At 58.5% G+C, this 22,017-nt stretch overlaps 2 protein-coding genes and 1 long non-coding RNA gene across 12 annotated transcripts; all 3 read left to right on the top strand.

The window, feature by feature from the left end:
- The first annotated feature begins 1,837 nt into the window (after positions 1-1,837).
- Positions 1,838-15,620, top strand: CERS1 (ceramide synthase 1). Of its 2 annotated transcripts, none has more exons than XM_074528811.1 (7): positions 1,838-2,235; positions 9,213-9,372; positions 10,368-10,548; positions 11,006-11,167; positions 12,604-12,751; positions 13,309-13,445; positions 14,363-15,620. In XM_074528811.1, the coding sequence occupies exons 1-7, from the start codon at positions 2,014-2,016 to the stop codon at positions 14,403-14,405; spliced, it is 1,053 nt and encodes a 350-aa protein (XP_074384912.1). In that variant the 5' UTR covers positions 1,838-2,013; the 3' UTR covers positions 14,406-15,620. The 2 variants fall into 2 exon arrangements, with proteins under 2 accessions (XP_074384912.1, XP_074384913.1); XM_074528812.1 differs by lacking the exon at positions 1,838-2,235 and adding an exon at positions 2,289-2,370.
- Positions 15,621-15,773: 153 nt separating this feature from the next.
- On the top strand, positions 15,774-19,006 carry LOC113460755 (derriere protein). Of its 9 annotated transcripts, none has more exons than XM_074528810.1 (4): positions 15,774-16,736; positions 17,382-18,425; positions 18,603-18,656; positions 18,712-19,006. In XM_074528810.1, the coding sequence occupies exons 1-2, from the start codon at positions 16,397-16,399 to the stop codon at positions 18,179-18,181; spliced, it is 1,140 nt and encodes a 379-aa protein (XP_074384911.1). In that variant the 5' UTR covers positions 15,774-16,396; the 3' UTR covers positions 18,182-18,425; positions 18,603-18,656; positions 18,712-19,006. The 9 variants fall into 9 exon arrangements, with proteins under 9 accessions (XP_074384911.1, XP_074384908.1, XP_074384909.1 ...); XM_074528807.1 differs by having other exon boundaries at positions 18,479-18,656; XM_074528808.1 differs by having other exon boundaries at positions 17,382-18,478.
- A 1,224-nt stretch (positions 19,007-20,230) lies between these two features.
- Positions 20,231-21,977, top strand: LOC141725388 (uncharacterized). Its single transcript, XR_012577250.1, has 2 exons — positions 20,231-20,283; positions 20,329-21,977. It is a non-coding gene; the product is annotated as an uncharacterized LOC141725388 (long non-coding RNA).
- The last annotated feature ends 40 nt before the right edge of the window (positions 21,978-22,017 follow it).

Below are 22,017 nucleotides of genomic sequence, written 5' to 3'. Positions count from 1 at the left end.
GTCCCCCCATTGTCCCCTCAATGTCCCCTCAGTGTCCCCTCAGTGTCCCCTCAGTGTCCCCTCAATGTCCCCTCGGTGTCCCCTCGGTGTCCCCTCAATGTCCCCTCAATGTCCCCCCATTGTCCCCTCAGTGTCCCCTCAGTGTCCCCTCAATGTCCCCTCGGTGTCCCCTCAGTGTCCCCTCAGTGTCCCCTCAGTGTCCCCTCACTGTCCCCTCAGTGTCCCCTCAGTGTCCCCTCAGTGTCCCCTCGGTGTCCCCTCAGTGTCCCCCCAATGTCCCCTCAATGTCCCCTCATTGTCCCCCCATTGTCCCCTCAGTGTCCCCTCAGTGTCCCCTCAGTGTCCCCTCAGTGTCCCCTCAATGTCCCCCCAATGTCCCCTCAATGTCCCTTTGTGCCGCTCTGAATGGGCCCAGTGTTCTCAGGAATTCCTGCCGAGCCCAGGACACCGCGGGCATTGTGCGACGGCAGATCTGCATCATTTGTATTCTGCGTTTGTGCAGCTTTAGTTTGGATTTACATCGTTTGTATTTGCTATTTATATCGTTTTTATTTTATATTTATATAGCTTTAGTTTAGATTTACATTGTATTTTCTATTTATATCGTTTTTATTCAGTACAATTTTTATTGTATATTTATATCATTTTTATTTTATATTTATATAATTTTATTTCATATTGATATCATTTTTATTTTATATTTGTATCATTTTATTTCACATTGATACCGTTTTTTCTTTCCCTGGCAGCTCCAGGGCTGCCTGCGATGATGATGATGATGATGATGATGGTGATGATGATGGTGATGATGATGATGATGATGATGATGGTGATGATGGTGATGATGACGAGGATGGAGTTCAGTGAGGTCTTTTCATCAGGGGTGACCTTTGAGAGGAAGTTTGATTTTTAAGCTGAATGTTATGATTCCAGGCCCATCTTTAAGGTGAAATTTGTTTTTCCAGACCCATTTTCAGGGCGAATTTTATTATTCATCTTCAAGGAAAATTTATTATTCCAGGCCCATCTTAAAGGTGAATTTTATGACTCCAGACCCATTTTCAAGGTGAATTTTGTATTCCAGACCCTTGAACTGCAGCAGGGCCCCAAACAGCTGTGGGGAAATTGGGGGCACACCTGGAGGGTGAGGAGGGAAAGGCTCCGAGGTTTCCTCTGTGCCCAGGGAGGATAAAGAACACCCGGAGAAATGAATTTATTTTCTTTGTCCATCCAAGGAAACGGCGCTGCAGGGGGAAGGCTCGGGCAGGGATCCTCAACACAGAGCTGTGAGCGCCTGAACCCCGAAATTCGCAGTTAAACCCCCAAATTCACACCTGAACCCCGAAATTCACAGTTAAACCCCCAAATTCACACCTGAACCCCCGAAATCACACTTGGACCTCCCAAATTCGCATCCAAACCCCTCAATTGGCACCCAAGACCCCAAAGTTGCCCCGACTCCCTGCAGTAGCAGCTCCGTGCCATTGCTGTGCCAGGCCGTGCCAGGCCGTGCCATCTCTGTGCCATGCTGTGCTATCTCTGTGTCGTCTCCATGCCATCCCTGTACCATCACCGTGCCATGTTGTGCCATCTCTGTGCCATATCCGTGCCATCCCTGTGCCATTCCGTGCCAGTTCTGTGCCATCCCCGTGCCATCCCCGTGCCATTCCGTGCCATTCCATGCCACTGCCGTGCCATTTCTGTGCCATCCCCGTGCCATATCCGTGCCATTTCTGTGACATCCCTGTACCATTTCTGTGCCATCCCGGTGCCATTCCGTGCCCCTCCCAGCGGGCACAGAGCTGCCCCCGTTTCCATCACCCCCGGTACCGGAATTCTCATTTCCCCCCTCCCCTGCCCGTCCCTGCCGCGTCCCCCGCGTTCCTCCCCGCGCTGTCCCCGCGGGGGCCGGGCCGGGCCGTGCCAGGGGGCGGCTCCAGCCCGGTACCGGGCGGGGGGAGCGGTGCCCGCCCCGCCGAGCGTGCGCGGGGCCGCGGCCGTGGCAGCTCCGCGATGCCGCCTCCGGAGCCCATGCCCGGCTACGGGGAGCTGCTGCGCCGGGGCTTCGGGAGCCTGGCGGCGGCGGCGCGGGGCTGCGGGGACTGCGGCTGGGAGCGGGCGCTGCGCACCTGGGCCGACAACGCGCACCTGGGCTGGGCCGAGCTGCTGCTGTGCGGGATCTGCGCGCTGGGCTGGACCGCGCTGCGCCGCGCCTGCTCCCGCCGCCTGCTGCGGGTCAGTGCCGGGGACGGGAGCGGGGAACCGGGGGGGAACGGGGATGGGAACCGGGGAACGGGGATGGGAACCGGGGAACGGGCTGGGAGCGATGGAACCGCGCTGCGCCGCGCCTGCTCCCGCCGCCTGCTGCGGGTCAGTGCGGGGAACGGGAGCGGGGAACCGGGGGGGAACGGGGATGGGAACCGGGGAACCGGGCTGGGAGCGATGGAACCGGGCTGGGAGCGATGGAACCGGGCTGGGAGCGGGGGGAGCCCCGTGGGGAGGTTTGCGGTGCCCGCAGCCGTTGCGGGATTTTTGGGGATGCGTTCATGGGCTCACGGCAGAGCCCCGGGAGCCGCGATCGCCGAGCGCGGAGCATCCCGAGGATGCGGGAGAGCCCCCCCGCCCCTTCCCCGCCTCCCCCGCCGCCGCCGAGGTTGTTTCTGCAGCCCCGCAGGGCTGAGCGCGTTCTCTTCCAGGTTATCCGCAGGTTGTTCCGCGCCTGCCTCCGGCGCTGCGGCGCTGGGCACGGAGCAGCCCCGGGGCACCGGGAGAGCCCCCCGTGCTCCCTTTCCCCTGCCCCACATCCCCCCGGACCCATCCCCGCATCCCCCCAACGCTGAGGTTGTTTCTTCCCGGCGATTCCCGGTTTTTCTGCCTTTCCCGGCGCTGCATCCTGCAGGATCTGAGCATCCCCTGCTCCATTTCCCCCTCCGCGTTTCCATCCCTGCCCCCACAAGGCTGAGGCGTTTTTCCTCCCGGTTATTCCCGGTTTTTTCCGTGCTTCCGTGCCTTTCCCGGGGCTGCATCCTGCAGGATTTGAGCACCGGCAGCGCCGACAGAGCCCCCAGTGCTCCTTTTTCCCCTTATTCCCCCGCAAGGCTGGCGTTATTTCCATCCCCGCAAGGCTGAGGTTATTTCTCCCCGGTTATTCCCGGTTTTTGTGCCTTTCCCGGCGCTGCATCCCGAAGGATTTCAGCCTTCCCAGCTCCTCCCCCGCTGCCGTTCCCATCCCCGCATCCCCAGAAGGTCACGGATTGTCCCTTGCCCGGGAGGAAAAAGAGGGGACAGGGAGGGGACACGGAGGGGACAGAGAGGAGACACGGAGGGGACAGGGAGGGGACACGGAGGGGACACGGAGGGGACACGGAGGGGACACATTCCTGCGGTTTTTGGAGCAGACCTCCATGCCCGGCTCGCTGCTGCAGCGCTGCTGCCACCCGGCCCCGGAGCTTCCCCCACTGTCCCCTCCGTGTCCCCTCCGTGTCCCCTCCGTGTCCCCTCCGTCCCTGTGCTCCATCTCCTCAGGAGATGCTGCCGCTCTGCCCCGGCCTCCAGCACAGAACCCTCAGGAATTTGGAGAATTTGGCCTTGGGGACTGTTCTTTGTCACCCCCCCCGGGCCTGGCTGCCCTTCCCTGGCCGAGCTGGGCGCTCTGGGGGTCCCTGAAGGGGTCCCGGGGGCTGCTGGCCTTGGGCGAGCTCCAGCCGAGCCCTCTGGGGCTGGGGACGAGGATTGTGAGGGGGATTTGTGCCACGATGGATTTCCCCCACCCCCTGTCTGTCCATTAGGTGTGGAAGGGGCTGAAGATGAGAACTGTGAGCAGAATTTTCCCCATTCCCAGTCTGGTTCCAAGGGGTCAAAGGGGCTGTGGGTGAGGAAAGTGCTGGGAATTCATACCAGACTGAATTTCCCTCATTCCCAGTCTGGCTGTGAGGGGTTGAAGGGGCTGTGGGTGAGGATTGTGAGCAGAATTTGTGCCAGGTTGGATTTTCCCCATCCCCTGTCTGTCCATGAGGTGTGGAAGGGGCTGAAGATGAGGATTGTGAGGGGAATTTGGCAGGTCCCGGCAGCCCCATGGCAGCCCCTGGTCGGTTCTGGCAGGTCCTGGCAGGTCCTGGCAGCCCCATGGCAGGTCCTGGAAGCTCCATAGCAGGTCCTGGCAACCCCATGACAGCCCACGGCAGCCCCTGGCCGGTTCTGGCAGGTCCTGGCAGCCCCATGACAGCCCATGGCAGGTCCTGGCAGGTCCTGGCAGGGCCGAGGTGCCGCTCCCTGGGGAAATGGGTCAGTCTGTAACTGCAGAAGGGCCGGGGGGTTCGGTGGCTCCGGCTCCTGTGCCCGATGCTGATGAGATGCTGAGCAGGGCTCCGGTGGCATCAGCTTTCCCCCGGCCGCAGGCAGGCACAGCTCGGGCTCCAGGGCTGTATTTTAAAAAGATTGGAAAATTCCCTGGCTGGAAGTGATGTGGGCAGCGATGGGAATTGTGGATTTTCTGTGAAATCTGCGGGGTTTGGGTCTCAGAGCCCCTGCGAGGGCAGGGCTGGGTCAGGATGGCCCGAGGGGAGAAAAAGGAGATGTGTGAGCACAGGGGCTTCTCCCTGCTCAGGATTTGGAGTTTTGGGGCATCCTTCCTCACTTGGAGGCTGAAATGACAAATCCTAACCCTAACCCTAGCCCTAAACCTAAACCTAGCTCCAACCCCGACCCTGACCTGCTGGTGTCCCGGTTTTCAGGCCATCCCAGTGTCCTCTGCAGGGAGAAATATTGGGAAATGTGCTCAGGGAAGGGGAGCAATCCAGAGCAGCCTCAGGAGGATGTGGGAGATGGAAATCGAGGATACTGGAAATTTGGGATGCTGGAAGTCCAGGATTCTCTAGATTCAGAATTCTGGAAATCTAGGATGCTGGAAATCCAGGATGCTGGAAATTCAGGATGCTGGAAATTTGGGATGCTGGAAATCCACGATTCTCTAGATTCAGAATTCTGGAAATCTAGGATGCTGGAAATCCAGGATGCTGGAAATTCAGGATGCTGGAAATTTGGGGTTATGGAAACTCAAAATTCTGGAAATTCAGGATGCTGGAAATTCAGGGTTCTGAAAATTCAGGATTCCGAAAATTCGGGATGCTGGGAATTTGGGATTCTGGAAATTTGGGATGCTGTAAATTCAGGGTTCTGGAAATCCAGGATTCCTGGTGTCCTTCCCCCCCCTGCAGCCCTGCCAGGAGCTCATTTCCCAGCCCTGGGTGTGGGGGCTGTCCCCAGGCTGTCCCCAGATTGTCCCCAGACTGTCCCAGCCCCGTGTGGGACCTGGGCACACTGAGCTGGGCACACCGAGCTGGGCACACCAGGCTGGGCACACCGAGCTGGGCACACCGAGCTGGGCACACCGGGCTGGGCACACTGAGCTGAGCACACTGACCTGGGCACACCGAGCTGGGCACACTGACCTGGGCACACCAAGCTGGGCACACCGGGCTGGGCACACCGAGCTGGGCACACGGAGCTTGGCACACCGAGATTGGCACACCGAGCTGGGCACACGGAGCTGGGCCGGGCTGTGCCTTTCCCTCCCTGAGCACAGAGCAGGGGGAGAGAAACCCCGAGAGCAACAAAGGGGCCTTTGTGCCCGGGGCTGCTCTGCTGTGTCAGCGCCGCCGCTTCCGCTGCTGCTGCTGCTGCTGCTCCTTGCCCAGACTCTGAGCAGGGCATGGAATCCCTCGTGCTGGATAAAATCACTCCTGGGGGAATCTGGGGGGAAATCGCCTCTGCCCACTGGTGCAGATGGGGAATGCGGCCTGAGCTTGGCACGGGGTGGGGAAACTGAGGCAGGGAGAGGAGTGCGGGGTGGGTGACACTGCCCTGGTGTCCCCGGGGACTCTGGCCGCACAGATCAGGGACTTTTTCCTGGTTTTTCCTGGCTTTCCCTGCTTTTTCCTGGTTTTCCCTGCTTTTTCCTTTTTGGGGCTGCCAGGGGTGGGATTTCGGGGAGGAACGGTTCCATTTGGGGCAGAATCCCCAAAGAATTCCCAAAGAATTCCCAAAGAATTCCCAAAGAAGCTGCTGCTGCCCCGTCCCAGGGGGCTGCTGCACCCTCGGGGGGTGGAAGGTGCCGGGTTTGGGGTCCCAAATCCATTCTGGGATCCTTTGGGAGCCCCAGCCCTGGGGTGGCTGAGCTGGGAGCTGAGGGACAGAGGGGACAGAGGGACAGAAGGGACAGAGGGCACAGAGGGACAGAGGACACAGAGGGACAGAGGGACGGGGGCACAGAGAGCCCCAAGCCCCCCGGGCACCCCAGCCCTGGCACTGGGCCGCAGCCTGGCCTGAGGCCGGGCAGGCTCTGGGGCTCTCCTGGCTCGTCCTCCCCGCTGGCACCACCAGTTCCGGGGCTGCTCCGTGCCAGCCGCTCCTTTGTGTCCCTGGGGAACGTTCTGTGCCCTGGCCAGCCTTGGCACCGGCCCTGGCACTGCCGGGCTCCTTCCAGCCCTGGCACTGGGCACCAACCTTGGCACTGGGTGCCCCTTCCCCCTGCTCAGCTCTCCCAGCTCCTGCTGCTGGGGCTGGAAGGGGATTTAGGGATCCTTGGCTGTGGATTTAGAGATCCCTGCTGTGGATTTAGGGATTCCTGGAGCTTGGGATGGATTTAGGGATCCCTGCTGTGGATTTAGGGATCCCTCGGGTGGATTTAGGGATCCCTGAGCACAGGGATGGATTTAGGGATCCCTGGGTGTGGATTTAGGGATTCCTGGAGCTTGGGATGGATTTAGGGATCCGTCGGGTGGATTTAGGGATCCCTGGGTGTGGGGATGGATTTAGGGATCCTTGGCTGTGGATTTAGGGATCCCTGAGGATGGGGATGGATTTAGGGATCCCTGCTGTGGATTTAGGGATCCCTGAGCACGGGGGTGGATTTAGGGATCCCTGAGCACGGGGGTGGATTTAGGGATCCCTGGAGGCCGGCAGAGGAGCCTTCACTTCTCTCCTCCCCGCGGGTGTTCCTGAGCCCGGGGCAGCCCCAGCCCGAGGAGGAGGATGATGATGATGATGATGATGATGATGATGATGAGGATGATGATCAGGGGAGGCTCTGCCCTTTCCGCAGGCCCCGTCACGTCCCCGCCCGCAGCCCCGCGCTCCCCCAGCCCCAGCCCAGATCCCGGCGCGGCTCCGTCGCCCGTGGCAACGGGCATCTGTGCGCCGTCACCATGGCAACGGCAGCCGGGTGATGGGAGGACATCCCCCACCCCCCCTCCCCCACCCCGGGGCAGAGCTGGGTCCGTGGGCAGCCCCGGGGACACCCCCGTGTCCCCCTGTGCCCCCCCGTGTCCCCCTGTGCCCCCCTGTCCCCCTGTCCCTCTGTGTCCCCTCAGGAGCCACCTCCCGTTCCTGAAGCCCCCGGGATGGGGAAGGGCTGGAAATGGGTGGTTCCTGAGGGGTCTCTGACCCCAAATCCACCCTGGGACAGGGGATCCCTGCCCCACAGACCCCACAGACCCCACAGACCCCACAGACCCCACAGAGCCCACAGACCCCACAGACCCCTGTGGTCCTTTCCACCCCCAACCCTCATGGGGTGAGCGGGGCTTTGAGGATCCCAAATCCCCCGGGCTGTCCCTGCCGTGTGGGCGCCCCAGGAACTGAAGCTTTCTGAGCATTTTTGATTCCCCCTGCTCCCCTTCTCCCCCTGGAAAGGGCTCGGCAGCAGGGGCCGTGTCCAGAAACGCCAGAGCCGTTGGGATTGGGATGGGAGCCCCTGGAGAAGGGGCCAAGCTCCAGGGACAGCTGGGGCCTTAATTTAGGAGCAGAAAGTGCTGACCCGGGCCGGGTCCTGTTACCCTGCCCAGTTCTGTTTTCACCTGGGGCTCACCCGCAGCATTCTGGGGGGGATTTGGGATTTCTCGGGGCTTTGGTTCCCCCAAACCCCTCCCTGCGCCTTGCTGGGTCCATTTATTGCCCCCAAAATGGGGCTGGCTCAGTTTATTCCCCCCAAAACCGAGTCTGGATCCATTTATCCCCCCAACCCGAGGCCGTTCCGTGTTCCCTGTCACTCCCAGCCTGTCCCTGTCCCCCCGCGCAGCCAGGACAGGAATTTCGGGAATTTCCTTGGAGCAGCCCTGGGGAGGGAAATCCGGGCGGGATCGGCATCGGGGCTGGAAAAGGCGCTGGGGATGCGGGGAGAGGTGGCACAGCTCCATCAGCGCCGTGTCCCTGCCGCTGGTGGCACCTGGTGGCAGTGCCCAGGCTGTGCCCAGGCTGTGCCCAGGCTGTGCCCAGAGCTGTGCCCAGGGCTGTGCCCAGGCTGTGCCCAGAGCTGTGCCCAGCCCTTCCCTGCCCGTCCATCTCCCTTTTTCCCGGGAGCCGCCCGGGTGATGCTGTTGGAGCTTCTCCTCCGGGGCTTTCCTGCGGTTTATTGGGATTTTCTGCATTCCCGGCCCCTCCCTGCCAGCGCCGGCCGTGCCCGGGGTGCCCAGGGAGGGAGAGGATGGAGAGGATGCTGTGGGGAGGGAGAGGATGCTCCGAGGAGGGGCAGGATCCTCTGAGGAGGGGGAAGATGCTCGGAGGATGCTCCAGGGATGCTCCAGGGAGGAGCAGGATGCTCTGAGAAGGGAGGGAATGCTCCTGAGAGGAGGAAGATGCTCTCAGGATGCTCTGGGGATGCTCCGAGGAGGGGCGGGATCCTCTGAGGAGGGGGAAGATGCTCGGAGGATGCTCCAGGGATGCTCCAGGGAGGAGCAGGATGCTCTGAGAAGGGAGGGAATGCTCCTGAGAGGAGGAAGATGCTCAGAGGATGCTCTGGGGATGCTCCAGGGAGGGGCAGGATGCTCTAAGGAGGGAGGGGTTGCTCGGAGGATGCTCCGGGGATGCTCCAGGGAGAGGGGGGATGCTCCAGGCTCCCCTTGCACAGCTCCAGAAGGGTCTCTCCCCTCCAATTTCCCCTTCCCCAGCCCGTTCCTGCTGGCAGAGCCGGGCTCTGGCGCCCTGGCACTGCCCCTGGGCACTGCTGATCCCCCTGGCACTGCCCCTGGGCACTGCTGAGCCCCCTGGCACTGCCCCTGGGCACTGCTGATCCCCCTGGGCACTGCTGATCCCCCTGGCACCGCCCCTGGGCCCTGCTGAGCCCCCTGGGCACTGCTGATCCCCCTGGCACCGCCCCCGGGCCCTGCTGATCCCCCCGGGCGAGGTTTCCCTGATGAATCCCCCCTTTCCCGCAGCCCCTGGCAGAGTGGTGCCAGCTGCAGCCCAAAGATGCCGCCAAGATGCCCGAGAGTGCCTGGAAGTTGTTCTTCTACTCGGTGTCGTGGTCCTACGGCGCCTACCTGCTCTTCTGCACCGAGTACCCCTTCTTCCACGACCCGCCCTCCGTCTTCTACGGTGAGGGAAGCACAGACACCCAAATTTCCCTTTTTTATCCCTTTTTTACCCATTTTCTGTCCTGCTCTGGGTGCAGAAAGGGCACAAGGGGGTGTCTGGGCATTCCTTTCTTCTGGTGGCTGCTGGAGGGGCTGAGTGAATCAGGAACCAATGAAATAAATCATGGACAATTAAATAAATGACAATTAAATCATGGAATGGGCTGGGAAGGATCTTGAAGATCAGCTCATGGCCATGGGCAGGGGCAGCAAGTCAGGGCTTAAAAATCTCCTCATTCCAACCCCTGCCCAAATCAGAGCCTAAAAATCACCTCAGATTCCCTGCCCAAATCAGGGCTTTAAAATCTCCTCATTCCCCCACTGCCGTGGACAGGGACACAAACCCACACATATACATCATATAGAAACCCGTGGTGATTGATCACAATTTGCAAAAGCTAATACAATAACATAGATTATTATTTAGCAATAGTTGATAATAATATAAGGTATTTTTATTTTCTATAGTAATATAGATTATTTTAATTTTTCCAGAATAATACAGATTATTTAATAATAATATCTAATAATCGATATTATTTTTATTTTATATAATAATATAGTTTTCCTATGATAATATAGATTATTATTATCAATATTATTATTGTGTAGATTATTTTGGTTTTATATAGTAATATAGATAATTATTATTATTGTGATATTTATTTTAATTTCTATATTTATTTCTATTTTTATTTTTACTCTTACAAACACAAACCAACTGGGAGTGGTTCCAGGCTGGCAGCGGGGCACTATTATTATTATTATTATCATTATTACTATTACTATTACTATTACTATTACTATTACTATTACTATTACTATTTGTTATTATTATATTTTATTTTTATTATATTTTATTTTTATTTTTATTCTTTTTTATTTTTATTATTTTTATTATTTTTATTTCTATTTCTATTTTTCCCCTCTCCAACCCAAACCCCTCGGTGTTTGCAGGCTGGCATCGGGGCATGGAGGTGCCCAGGGACATTGCCCTGGCGTACCTGCTGCAGGGCAGCTTCTACGGGCACTCCCTGTACGCCACGGCCTACATGGACACGTGGCGCAAGGACTCGCTGGTGATGCTGCTGCACCACGTGGTCACCCTGACCCTGCTGGCCTCCTCCTACGCCTTCAGGTGAGCCCTGACCTTCCTCATCCTCCTCATCCTCCTCCCACGCCTTCAGGTGAGACATTTCCCCGTCATTTTCCCCATTTCATTTCCCCATTTTCCTGGTTTTCTCCATTTCCCCAGTTGTTCCCCCCATTTTCCCCATTTCCCCATGGTTTTTCTCCATTTCCCCATTGTTTTTCCTCATTTCCCCACGGTTTTCCCCATTTCCCTGCGTTTTTTCCCGTTTCCCCACAGTTTTTCCCTATTTCGTTTCCCCATTTCCCCACGGTTTTTCCCCATGCTTTTCCCCATTTCCCCGCAGTTTTCCCCATTTTTACCCGTTGTTCCCCCCATTTCCCCATGGTTTTCCCCCATTTCCCCGCAGTTTTCCCCCATGATTTTTCCCCATTTTCCCCATTTCCCTGCAGTATTTCCCCATTTCCCCGCAGATTTCCCCCATTTTCCCCGCTGTTCCCCCCAGGTACCACAACGTGGGCGTGCTGGTGCTGTTCCTGCACGATGTCAATGACGTGCAGCTCGAGTTCACCAAGCTCAACGTGTACTTCAAGCACCGCGGCGGCGCCTTCCACCGCCTCAACGACGTGCTGGCCAACGCGGGCTGCCTGGCCTTCAGCGTCAGCTGGTGGGTCTGGGCCCTGATCCTAAACCTGATCCTAAACCTGATCTAAACCCTGCTGGGTTTGGGGCCTTGATCCTAAACCCAACCTCATGGCCAACGCGGCCTGCCTGGCCTTCAGCGTCAGCTCGTGGGTCTGGGCCCTGATCCTAAACCTGATCTTAAACATGATCCTAAACCCTGCTGGGTTTCGGGCCTTGATCCTAAACCCAACCTCATGGCCAACGCGGGCTGCCTGGCCTTCAGCGTCAGCTCGTGGGTTTGGGCCCTGATCCTAAAACTGATCCTAATCCTGATCCTAAACCCTGCTGGGTTTGTGCCCCTGATCCTAAACCTGATCCTAAACCCTGCTGGGTTTGGGGCCTTGATCCTAAACCCAACCTCATGGCCAACGCGGCCTGCCTGGCCTTCAGCGTCAGCTGGTGGGTCTGGGATGGGCCCCTGATCCCAAACCTGATCCTAATCCTGATCCTAAACCCTGCTGGGTTTGTGTCCCTGATCCCAAACCTGATCCTAATCCTGATCCTAAACCCTGCTGGGTTTGGGGCCCTGATCCTAATCCTGAACTCCCCTGGTGGGTCTTGGTCCCCTGATCCCAATGATCCCAATCCTGACCTGGTGGATTTGTGTCCCCATCCCAAACTTGACCTTCCCTGATGGATTTCTGTCCCTGATCCCAATCCTCATCTACCCTGCTGGGTTTGTGTCCCTCATCCCATCCTGACCCTCCCCTGGTCCCACTCCTGACCCTCTTTGGAGGATTTTTGTCCCCCTGCTCCTAGTCCCTTTTCCCCTGATGGTTTTTGGGACCCCCCACCACCTCCTGGGGCTCCTGCTGGGCTGGGAATCCCTCTGTAGTGCGGGGCCTGAGTGCCTGTGAAATTCCTGTGACACCGATGGTGACACCCTGGTGACACTGCTGTGACACTGCTGTGACAAATGACCCGGGCAGGGGGGAGGAGGAGGAGGAGGAGGAGGCAGTGCCATTTCCCAGCAGAAAAAGGGAGGCAGGGCTGTCCCAAATTCCAACTAATCCTGGAAAACAAAGAGGTGGAGGAGGGATGGATGGATGGATGGATGGATGGATGGATGGATGGATGGATGGATGGATGGATGGATGGATGGATGGATGGATGGATGGATCCATTGATGGATGGATGGATGGATGGATGGATGGATGGATGGATGGATGGATGGATGGATGGATGGATGGATGGATGGATGGATCCATTGATGGATGGATGGATGGATGGATGGATGGATCCATTGATGGATGGATGGATGGATGGATGGATGGATGGATGGATGGATGGATGGATGGATGGATGGATGGATGATGGATGGATGATGGATGGATGATGGATGGATGGATGGATGATGGATGGGCTGTTCTGTCCCTTTCCCAGGGCCACCCTGAGCCCTCTCTGTCCCCGTCCCTGCAGGTTCTGGTTCCGTCTCTACTGGTTCCCCCTGAAGGTGCTCTATGCCACCTGCCACTCCAGCCTGCAGGCCGTGCCCAACATCCCCTTCTACTTCTTCTTCAACGCGCTGCTGCTCGTGCTCACCCTGATGAACATCTACTGGTTCCTGGTGGGTGATCCGGGCTGGTGCCACCCCAGGGGACAGGCTGGGGACAGCGGGGACAGACTGGGGACAGCAGGGACAGACTGGGGACAGCAGGGACGCGTCCCCTGTCCCTGGGGCCAGCCCTGGGGGTTCCCTGTGGAATTCAGTGTCTGACACCTGGGGAGTGATAACAGCAGGGAGAGAGGTGTGAACGTTCTGGGAATGCTCCAAAGGGGATTTGGAGAGGTGTGAATGATCTGGGAATGTTCCTGCAGCCCAGAAAGGGGATGGGAGAGAGGTGTGAACGTTGTGGGAATGTTCCTGCCAGCCCCAGGCTGTGGAGAGGGGAGATCCATGGGGCAGGGCAGGGCCGGGAGCTGCTGAGCCCATCACCCCTGGGATGAACCCAGGAATTCTCCCTGGAGTTCTGCTCCAAGGAGCCCCAAACCCATCCCGGGGCTGTGGCCATGCCGGGGGGGCTGCCCTGCCCGAAATGGGGAGGGGGCGGCAGGGAAAGGCCCCCTGCGGGCTGGGGCCGTGCCTGAGGGTCGCTGTCCCCTCCTGTCCCCTCCTGTCCGCAGTACATCGTGCTGTTCGTGGCCAAGGTGCTGCTGGGGCAGATGCAGGAGGTGAACGATGTCCGTGAGTACGACCTGGAGGAGAGCAGGAAACCCGGCAAGGAGCCCGGGATCGCGCTGCCCCGGGCTCTGAAGGAGGGGTACGTGCCGTTCCGGGCTGCTTTGGGTCGGGAAACCCTAAAACACATCCAGCCCCACACCTGGGACACCCCCACGAGCCTGGGTCTGGCCTGGGGCACTGCCAGGGGTCCAGGGGTGGGCACAGGGAATTCCATCCCATCCCTCCCCACCCTCCCAGGCAGGAATCCCTCCCCAGTATCCCACCCAAATCTCCCTTTTCCCAGTCTAAATCCATTCCCTGGGTCCTGTCCCTCCACCCCTGTCCCCAGTCCCTCTGCAGCTCTCCTGGAGCCCCTTTAGGCCCTGAAGGGCTCTGAGCTCTGTCTGGGGCTTTTCCCTGGTGCTGGAGCCACCAAAGAGCACAAATCTGGGGACAGGAGTGGCCCCAGCAGGGAAATGAGGGGGGAATCTGTGTGTTCAGGGCCTGGAGCCACCAAAGAGCACAAATCTGGGGACAGGGAAATGGGGGGATTTGCTGTGCTCAGGGCCTGGAGCCATCACAGAGCACAGATCTGGGGACAGGAGTGGTCCCAGGATGGAAATGAGGGGAAATTCGTGTGTTCAGGGTCTGGAGCCACCAAAGAGCACAAATCTGGGGACAGGAGTGGCCCCAGCAGGGAAATGAGGGGGGAATCTGTGTGTTCAGGGCCTGGAGCCATCTCAGAGCACAGATCTGGGGACAGGAATGGCCCCAGGATGAAAATGAGGGGAAATTCGTGTGTTCAGGGCCTGGATCCATCACAGAGCACAGATCTGGGGCAGGGAAATGAGGGGGGGATTTGCTGTGTTCAGGGCCTGGAGCCATCTCAGAGCACAGATCTGGGACTGTGAGGGGGATTTGTGTGCTCAGGGCCTGGAGCCATCTCAGAGCACAGATCTGGGGACTGTGAGGGGGATTTGTGTGCTCAGGGCCTGACCCCCGCTCTGCTCTCCCCAGGCTGCACCTCAGGAACGGCCTCGTGAAGGACAAGAGGTTGTGAGGGCGGCGTGGGCGCGGCTGCGGGGCTGGCGCTGCCCGGGACCTGCTCTGGGACCCTGCCAAGGACAGGAACTGCCCCCTGCCCCTGCCAGCCCTGGCACTGCCAGCCCCCTGCGCCTGGGGCTCCCAGTTTGGCCCAGTTTGGCCCAGCTTGGCCGGGACACTGGCGGCTGTGCTGGCCAGGTGGGACCCGGGGCTGCCTCGGTGTCCCTGGTGTTGCTCCACGTCCTCAGCCCCCCTGTGACACCCCCAGACTCCCTCTGAGCCCTCCCAGCTGCTCCAGCCCGGGCAGGGGAGCTCCTGCGCTGCCCTGGGAAGGGACCCCGAGGCCAGCTGTGCTCCAGATGTGCCCCAGCTGTGCCCCAGGCCCTGCAGAGGTGTCCTTGTCCCACTGCCTGGGAATCCACCCCAGAGCTCCAGCCCAGCCCTCGGGAGGAGGCTCTGGAGGTTCAGTTTGCTTGGAAAAATCCCCACGTAGGTCTTGGAGCGGCCTTAGAAAGGGTCCTGCAGGTCCCTGCCGGGAGATTCCCCCAGGTCTGGCCCTTTGGGGAAGGAAAAACAGAGAATTCCTGCTCCCAGGGTGGGATTTCCAGGAGAATTCCTGCTCCCAGGGTTGGGATTTTGGGAAAACCAGGGAATTCCTGCTCCCAGGGTTGGGATTTTGGGAAAACCAGGGAATTCCTGCTCCCAGGGCTGGGATTTGGGGAAGAACAGAGAATTCCTACTTCTAGAGGTGGGATTTTGGGAGGAACAGAGAATTCCTGCTCCCAGGGGTGGGTTTTTGGGGAAAACAGGGAATTCCTGCTGGGTTTCCAGGCAGCTCCAGCCCTGCAGTCCCAGGTCCCCATCCTGGGCAGCTCTGTGGGTTTGGGTCCCTCGCTGTCCCCTCGCTGTCCCCTTGCTGTCCCCTCCCAGGCCAGGACCCTCCGCTCCCTCCCCCAGCAGCCGAGGGGGATCTGATCCAGGCCATCAATTCCATTTGTGGGATTTTGTGGGAATTTGAGGGATTTTTCCGTGTTTGGTTCCCCTCCCCTGTGTCTGAGGCCGGGACAGGCCCTGAGTGGGGCTGTGGGGATGTCCCCAGGCTGTGGCAGGGCCTTGTCCCCCCCTGTCACCTCCAGGGTGTCCGAGGAGCCTCCCAGTGCGGAATTCCTTGGTTCTCTGTGGGGTTTGCAGAGCAGGAAGGGCCGGAGCAGAGCTGGGGTGGCCTTGGGGGGACAAAACTGAATTTCCCAGGGCTGGCATTGAGCTGGGTGGCTCCAGCTGCCTCTGGGGGCTGTGACACCGAGGTGGTGGCAGTGGCAGCTCTGCTGTGATGGCCACGAAGGGACTGGGGGACCTGGGGGTGCCCGGCTGGGGCCGATGGTTTTTGGGACTGGTGGTTTTTGGGGCACGTGAAGCAGGACTTGGATGGTTTGATGTGCTGGAAGTCGATGGGTTTAAGAGAGAAGCGTTGGACGCCCTGATTGAGCTATAAAAGGGATTTTTTGGAAGAGCTGGCTGTCCCCGGCTCTGGGCAGCACTTTTTGGAGCAGCGCTGGATTTCCATCCTCATCCTGAGCCCACATTGAGTTTAAAAAGGGAATTTTTGGGGAGAAGATCAGGCTCCAGGTCTGCCCCTGGCTCCGCTCAGGTTTTTTGTGAGCAGCGCTGGATTTCCATCCTCATCCTGAGCCCACACTGAGTTAAAAATGGATTTTCTGGGAGGAAGAGCCGGCCCCAGGTCAGCCCCCAGCTCCGGGCAGGGTTTTTAGGAGCAACGCTGGATTTCCATCCTCATCCCGACCCCATGGAGCCGCAGTGGGCGCTCCGGAGCTGCGGGAGAGCCCTGAAAGGGTTAAGGGGTGCCGGAGCCGCAGGGATCCCACCCCGAGCCGGATCCCGCGGAGCTGATTGAGCTCCGAGCCCATCAAAGGCTGCGCCCACCGAGCCCATCAGAGGCTGCGCTCGGCCCCAGCCCCGGCGCTGCCCGCTCTTTGTGCGCAGGCCGGGATGTCCGTGTGGATGTCCATGTCCGTGTGGATGTCCATGTCCGTGTGGATGTCCATGTCCGTGTGGATCTGGATGTGGCTGTGGCTCCTCCGCAGCCCGGCCTGGGCCCTGCCCGGCCCCGCGCTGCCCTCGCAGCCGCTCTCGCAGGACCGTTCCCCGCTCCGCTCGCTGGGGCTCCGCGCCCGGCCCAGCCCCAGGAGCCCCGCGCCGGTGCCGCCCCTGCTCTGGAGCATCTTCCAGCGGAGGAGCGCCCGGCCCCGGCCGCGGGCAGCGCCCGAGCCCTGCACGGTGGAGGAGCTCAACGTGCCCGGGAACATCGTGCGAGTGCTCGCCGACCAAGGTACAGCCACGGCCGCGTTCGGGCTGCCCCGCGCTCCGCTCCCTCCTCCCTGCCCCGTGTCCCGGAGCCGGATTCCAGGAGAAATCCCCGCGGGATAGAGCCCTGTGGATGCTGCCGGTGATGGGGATGGGGCTGGAACCCCGGGATGGGGGTGAGGGGGCAGCGGTGCCTGGCTCTGTCCTGGAGCCCCGGAATCCCTCCCGAGGCGCGGCTTTGATCCGAGTCCTGATCCCGGTCCTGATCCCGAGATTGATCCCAGATCTGATCCCAGGGATGGGATGCTCGACCCCCGGGCCGTGTCTCCCCCTCCTCATTGTCCCAGCGCCTCTGGCTGACCCCGGGGCACATCTGGCTGACCCCAGGGCACATCTGGCTGACCCCAGGGCACATCTGGCTGCTCTGAGCCGTTCGCAGTCCCCTGGGGGCTGTTTGATCGGTGTCCCTGAGGGCTCAGGGCATCCCAAAGCTCTTTTCTCTCGTGGCTCCAGTTTGGCTCGGGCTGGCTAAACCAGGCTAAACCCAAATTTGCTGCTGTTCGTCCTCTTTTCCCCGATCCCGCTCAGCCCCAGCCCAGCCCATCCCGGAGCCGATCCTGCCCATCCCCGCGTCCAGCCGCCCCCACCGCTGTTTCTCCTTCCTCGCCAGGCCGCCTCCTGCCCGCGGGGCAGCCCCAGCCCCGGCTGTGCCTGCGGCGGCTGCTGCTCTTCAACCTCTCCGCGCTGGAGGAGGGCGAGCGCCCGACGCTGGCGCAGCTGGAGCTGCGCTTCCCGCACAGCTCGTACCACGGCCCGAGCGCGGGCCGGGCGCTGGAGCTGCGGCTGCACCGGGCGTCCCCGCGGGGTTCGCCGCAGCCCGGCCGGGCCCCGCTGCTGGAGCGCTCGCTGGCGCAGCTGCGCCGATCGCTGCGGTTCGAGCTGGGCGCGGCGCTGCGGGGCCGGGCCGGGCCGGGCCGGGGCTCTCTGGCCCTGCTGCTGGAGCTGTCGGTGAGCGGCGGCCCCGGCGGCCCGCGCAGCCCCTGCGGCAGCTCCGCCGCCTTGGCGGGCGCCTCGCTGCTGCTGGTGACGCTGGGCCCGCAGTGCCGCGCCGCCCGCGGCCGGAGGAGCGCCCCGGGCCCCGCCGTGTCCCCCAGCCCCCTGTGCAAGCCCCGCCGGCTCTACATCAGCTTCAGCGACGTGGGCTGGGAGAACTGGATCATCGCCCCGCAGGGCTACCTGGCCAACTACTGCGGCGGGGAGTGCCCGTTCCCGCTGGCGGCCGAGCTCAACAGCACCAACCACGCCGTGCTGCAGACCATGGTGCACTCGCTGGACCCGCGGGGCACGCCCCAGCCCTGCTGCGTGCCCGTGCGCCTCTCCCCCATCTCCATCCTCTACTACGACAACAGCGACAACGTGGTGCTGCGCCACTACGAGGACATGGTGGTGGACGAGTGCGGCTGCAGGTAGCGGGCTGTGAGCGGGAACGACGGACAAACGGGGGAAATTCCTGTGTATTCCCGCTGGGAAACCCTCGCTGTGCTCGGGGGCTGTGCCGGCGCTAAGGGCGGCGCTGGTTTAGGATTAGTTGGGATGGGGGTGTGGGATTATGACCAAACTCGGTGCTGGGTCCCTTCTCCTCAGGGGATGCTGGCACCGGGCTGTGAATCCCAAATCCCCCCTTTGTTCGTGCCAGGCACCCCCAGGGCTGCAGGTTTTGGGGTTTCTGGCTGTGAATCCCAAATTCCCCCTTTGTTCGGGCTGCAGGTTTTTGGGGTTTCTGGCTGTGAATCCCAAATCCCCCCTTTGTTCGTGCCAGGCACCCCCAGGGCTGCAGGGTTTGGGGTTTCTGGCTGTGAATCCCAAATTCCCCCCTTTATTCGGGCTGCAGGGTTTGGGGTTTTTGGCTGTGAATCCCAAATTCCCCCCTTTGTTCGGGCTGCAGGTTTTTGGGGTTTTTGGCTGTGAATCCCAAATTTCCCCCTTTGTTCGGGCCGCAGGTTTTTGGGGTTTTTGGCTGAACTCTGCAGATTTCTCAGGGCATCAATGATTTTTCTGGGTGAATCGGAGCAGCTGCAGGGACAGGGATGGGTGAGCAAATCCCTTCCCAGGAGGGCAGGAGCTTTCTCTGTGCTGCTCTCAGAGCGTGCTTGGTGATGGGCTGGTTTGGGAACAGGGCTTGTGCTGGGCGGTCAAATGCAGTGGAGGTTTTGCCTAAAAATGAAGGTTTTCCCTAAAAATATGGAGATTTTACCTAAAAAAAAGAGCTTTTACCCAAGGAATCCGCTGGGATTTCAGCGGCTCTCTCCCCTCGCAGCCCGCTGTGGGTTTATTCAGTATTAATTTACCTCATTTGCAAATCCAGGAGAGCCCGGGCTGTCCCCAGGTGGCAGCCGAGCCTCAGGCAAGGGCAGGGCACGCAGCTCCGCACATTTCTGCTGTTCCGGGTTGGTTTTGGTGCATTTGTTGGGTTTTGTGCCGCCGGGCAGCCCCAGCCCCTCTGTGCTGTCCCCAACTTGGGCCATTCCCCTCCCTGAGCTTTGAACAGGAAACCACCAGAGCGAGGATTTCGGCATTTTGGGGCACAGGAATCCCACTTAGACTTGAATTTTTTCTCTTGATTTTGAACTGTGAAGCCGTAGTGCAGCTTTGGGGTTGATTTTTTGCTGCTTTCTCCTTGAGCTCTGATGGATTCCCACCTCCTCCCCCAGGAGAAGCACTGAGGGTTCAACCACTGGGGGGGCTTGGGATGGGGTTTTTGTTATTTTCACACCCAAAACGTGGAACCTTGGGAGGGGTTTTTGTTATTTTCACACCCAAAACGTGGATCCTTGAGATGGGTTTTTTTTGTTGTTTTCACACCCAAATTGTGGAGCCTTGGGATGGTTTTTTTTTTGTTGTTTTTACACCCATAATGTGGAGCCTTGGGATGGGTTTTTTGTTATTTTTACACCCAAATTGTGGAACCTTGGGTAGCGTTTTTTATTTTGTTTTCACACCCAAAATGTAGAGCCTTGGGTAGGGTTTCTTTTGTTGTTTTCACACCCAAAATGTGGAGCCTTGGGATGGGGTTTTTTTTGTTTTCACACCCAAAATGTGGAACCTTGAGATGGGTTTTTTATTTTGTTTTCACACCCAAAATGTAGAGCCTTGGGTAGGGGTTTTTTTTTGTTGTTTTCACACCCAAAATGTGGAACCTTGGGTAGGGTTTTTTTCTTTTTTTTCACACCCAAATCATGGAGCCTTGGGATGGGTTTTTTATTTTGTTTTCACACCCAAAATGTGGAACCTTGGGTAGGGTTTTTTTTGTTGTTTTCACACCCAAATTGTGGAGCCTTGAGATGGGTTTTTTGTTATTTTTACACCCAAAACGTGGAACCTTGGGATGGGCTTTTTATTTTGTTTTCACACCCAAAATGTGGAACCTTGAGATGGGTTTTTTATTTTGTTTTTACACCCAAAATGTAGAGCCTTGGGTAGGGGGTTTTTTTTGTTGTTTTTACACCCAAATTGTGGAACCTTGGGATGGGTTTTTTGTTGTTTTTACACCCAAATTGTGGAACCTTGGGATGGTTTTTTTTGTTGTTTTCACACCCAAATCGTGGAGCCTTGGGTAGGGGTTTTTTTGTTATTTTTACACCCAAATTGTGGAGCCTTGGGATGGGTTTTTTATTTTGTTTTCACACCCAAATTGTGGAGCTGAAGAGCCAGCCTGGAGCAGCTTGAGCGGAATCCCCATTCCCAGTGCTGCTGTTTCCCACCCCGTCCTGCTCTGCTCCATCTCAGTGTTCACAGGGCCGGGCCCCAGCCAGCAGCAGCCATCCAGGGCAGGGGGAGCTCCCCACACCCGGGGGCTGCAGGACAGTGAGACCCTTCCCAGTATTCCCAGTACTCCCAGTATTCCCAGTATTCCCAGTTCTCCCAGTCGAGTCGCTCACCCCCTCTGCTATGCACACCCCCACTTTTGTACTAGTCTTGTGTTTAAAAAAGGTAATAAACTTGAAGTTTATACAATCAGACTAAAGCTTTAATGAACGTTGCATGGTTTCCTCATTGAAACTTAGGGGCCACCTTGAATGCAAGAGCTGTTTATTCTTTTTTTTTTTTTTTTAATTGATGACAAACAGGTTTTAAAACAAAACTGAGACAAAAAAAAATTAATTAAAAAAAAAAAGAAAATAGTTTTAACACCGTGCTAGCACTGATGTCTGGATTTGAAAAACTCAAAAAGAGTTTGAACTGCTACAAAGGAAAAAACCAGCACGAAGCAGAGGCAAGCATTCCCAGCAGTGAAATAAAGGGTGAGGGCAGAGGAGGGGGCTACAATACTCATGGAAAGCTTTGCACAGAGGGGTTCAGCTTAAACCTACCCAAAAATCTACGCCACTACGCTGCCTACCAAGGAAAAAAAATTAAAAAGCCCTTCGGCAATGTTAATAAATAAAACAAGTCCATCTCACGAGGAAGGAAGGTGGCCTGTGTCTCCATTCTTTCACTGCTTTAGAATCTAAACTCTGGAGGCTTTGGATGAGAAAAGAATGGGTTTGTGAGTTGAGATTTTTGTGGTTTTTGCAGTTTCTGCAGCTCCCCCCCGGGCTGGGGCTGCTCCACACCAGGGCTGCTCTGGGGCAAATCCAGCAAACCCAGGGCAGGGTCTGCAGGAAGGACAGCAATGGAAGGGTCCCCCCTGCCCGGGTACAAAAGGGGCTCTGAGCTGTTTGTTTAAGTACATTCAGATGAGAGGTATTTGAGTTTCCCCCCCAAAAAAAGGACTAGAAACGCTTGGAGCCCTTTGAGTGTAAAGCTAAACTCAGGCTGAGAACAGCCAGGCTCGGATCCCTCTCTGCTGCTGCTGCTGCCCAGCTGGGAGGCAGAGGCTGCTCTGGCTCAGGACCTGCCAAGGACGGGCTGGAGGGATCCCTTCTCTAATGCTGCTCCTAGGAAAGGTCCTGACAGACATGGGAAGCTCCCAAGCGTTCCCCTGGGAGCGTTTGACGCCTCAGAGCGTGGATGGCTCCTCCTCCAGCCCTGCTCCCAGCTGGGCTCACGGCTCTGCTGCACAAAGCAAAGCTCCAACAAACTCCCTTCCCCTGAAAATCCGCTCCAACTCCTCCTCCCTCCGTCCTCTCCTGCTCCACAGCCCAAAGCCTGACCCGTTCTCCCAAACTAAACCCAGCTCTGTCTCTCAGAGGCCACCACCTTCCACCACCTGCCTGCTTTGTCCGTTTGTCCGTCCTGCTCCTGCAGTGGTGGGAGCCTTCCCTTCCCTTCCATCCAAAATAATCCCCAATTTCCACCGGTGCTCC

The sequence above is a fragment of the Zonotrichia albicollis genome, chromosome 29, assembly GCF_047830755.1.
Source record: "Zonotrichia albicollis isolate bZonAlb1 chromosome 29, bZonAlb1.hap1, whole genome shotgun sequence".
In the NCBI taxonomy this organism is placed as follows: domain Eukaryota; kingdom Metazoa; phylum Chordata; class Aves; order Passeriformes; family Passerellidae; genus Zonotrichia; species Zonotrichia albicollis.
Note: the sequence above shows the minus strand (reverse complement) of the source record. Positions and strands in the feature narration are given on the sequence as shown.

Bases quoted from the DNA above. Each gene is read 5' to 3' on its own strand.
- LOC113460755 (XM_074528810.1), top strand. From the start codon at position 16,397: ATGTCCGTGTGGATGTCCATGTCCGTGTGGATGTCCATGTCCGTGTGG. The intron at 16,737-17,381 runs GTACAGCCACGG...CTTCCTCGCCAG, and splicing joins GCGAGTGCTCGCCGACCAAG to GCCGCCTCCTGCCCGCGGGG.
- CERS1 (XM_074528811.1), top strand. From the start codon at position 2,014: ATGCCGCCTCCGGAGCCCATGCCCGGCTACGGGGAGCTGCTGCGCCGG. The intron at 10,549-11,005 runs GTGAGCCCTGAC...TGTTCCCCCCAG, and splicing joins GCCTCCTCCTACGCCTTCAG to GTACCACAACGTGGGCGTGC. The intron at 11,168-12,603 runs GTGGGTCTGGGC...CCGTCCCTGCAG, and splicing joins CTGGCCTTCAGCGTCAGCTG to GTTCTGGTTCCGTCTCTACT.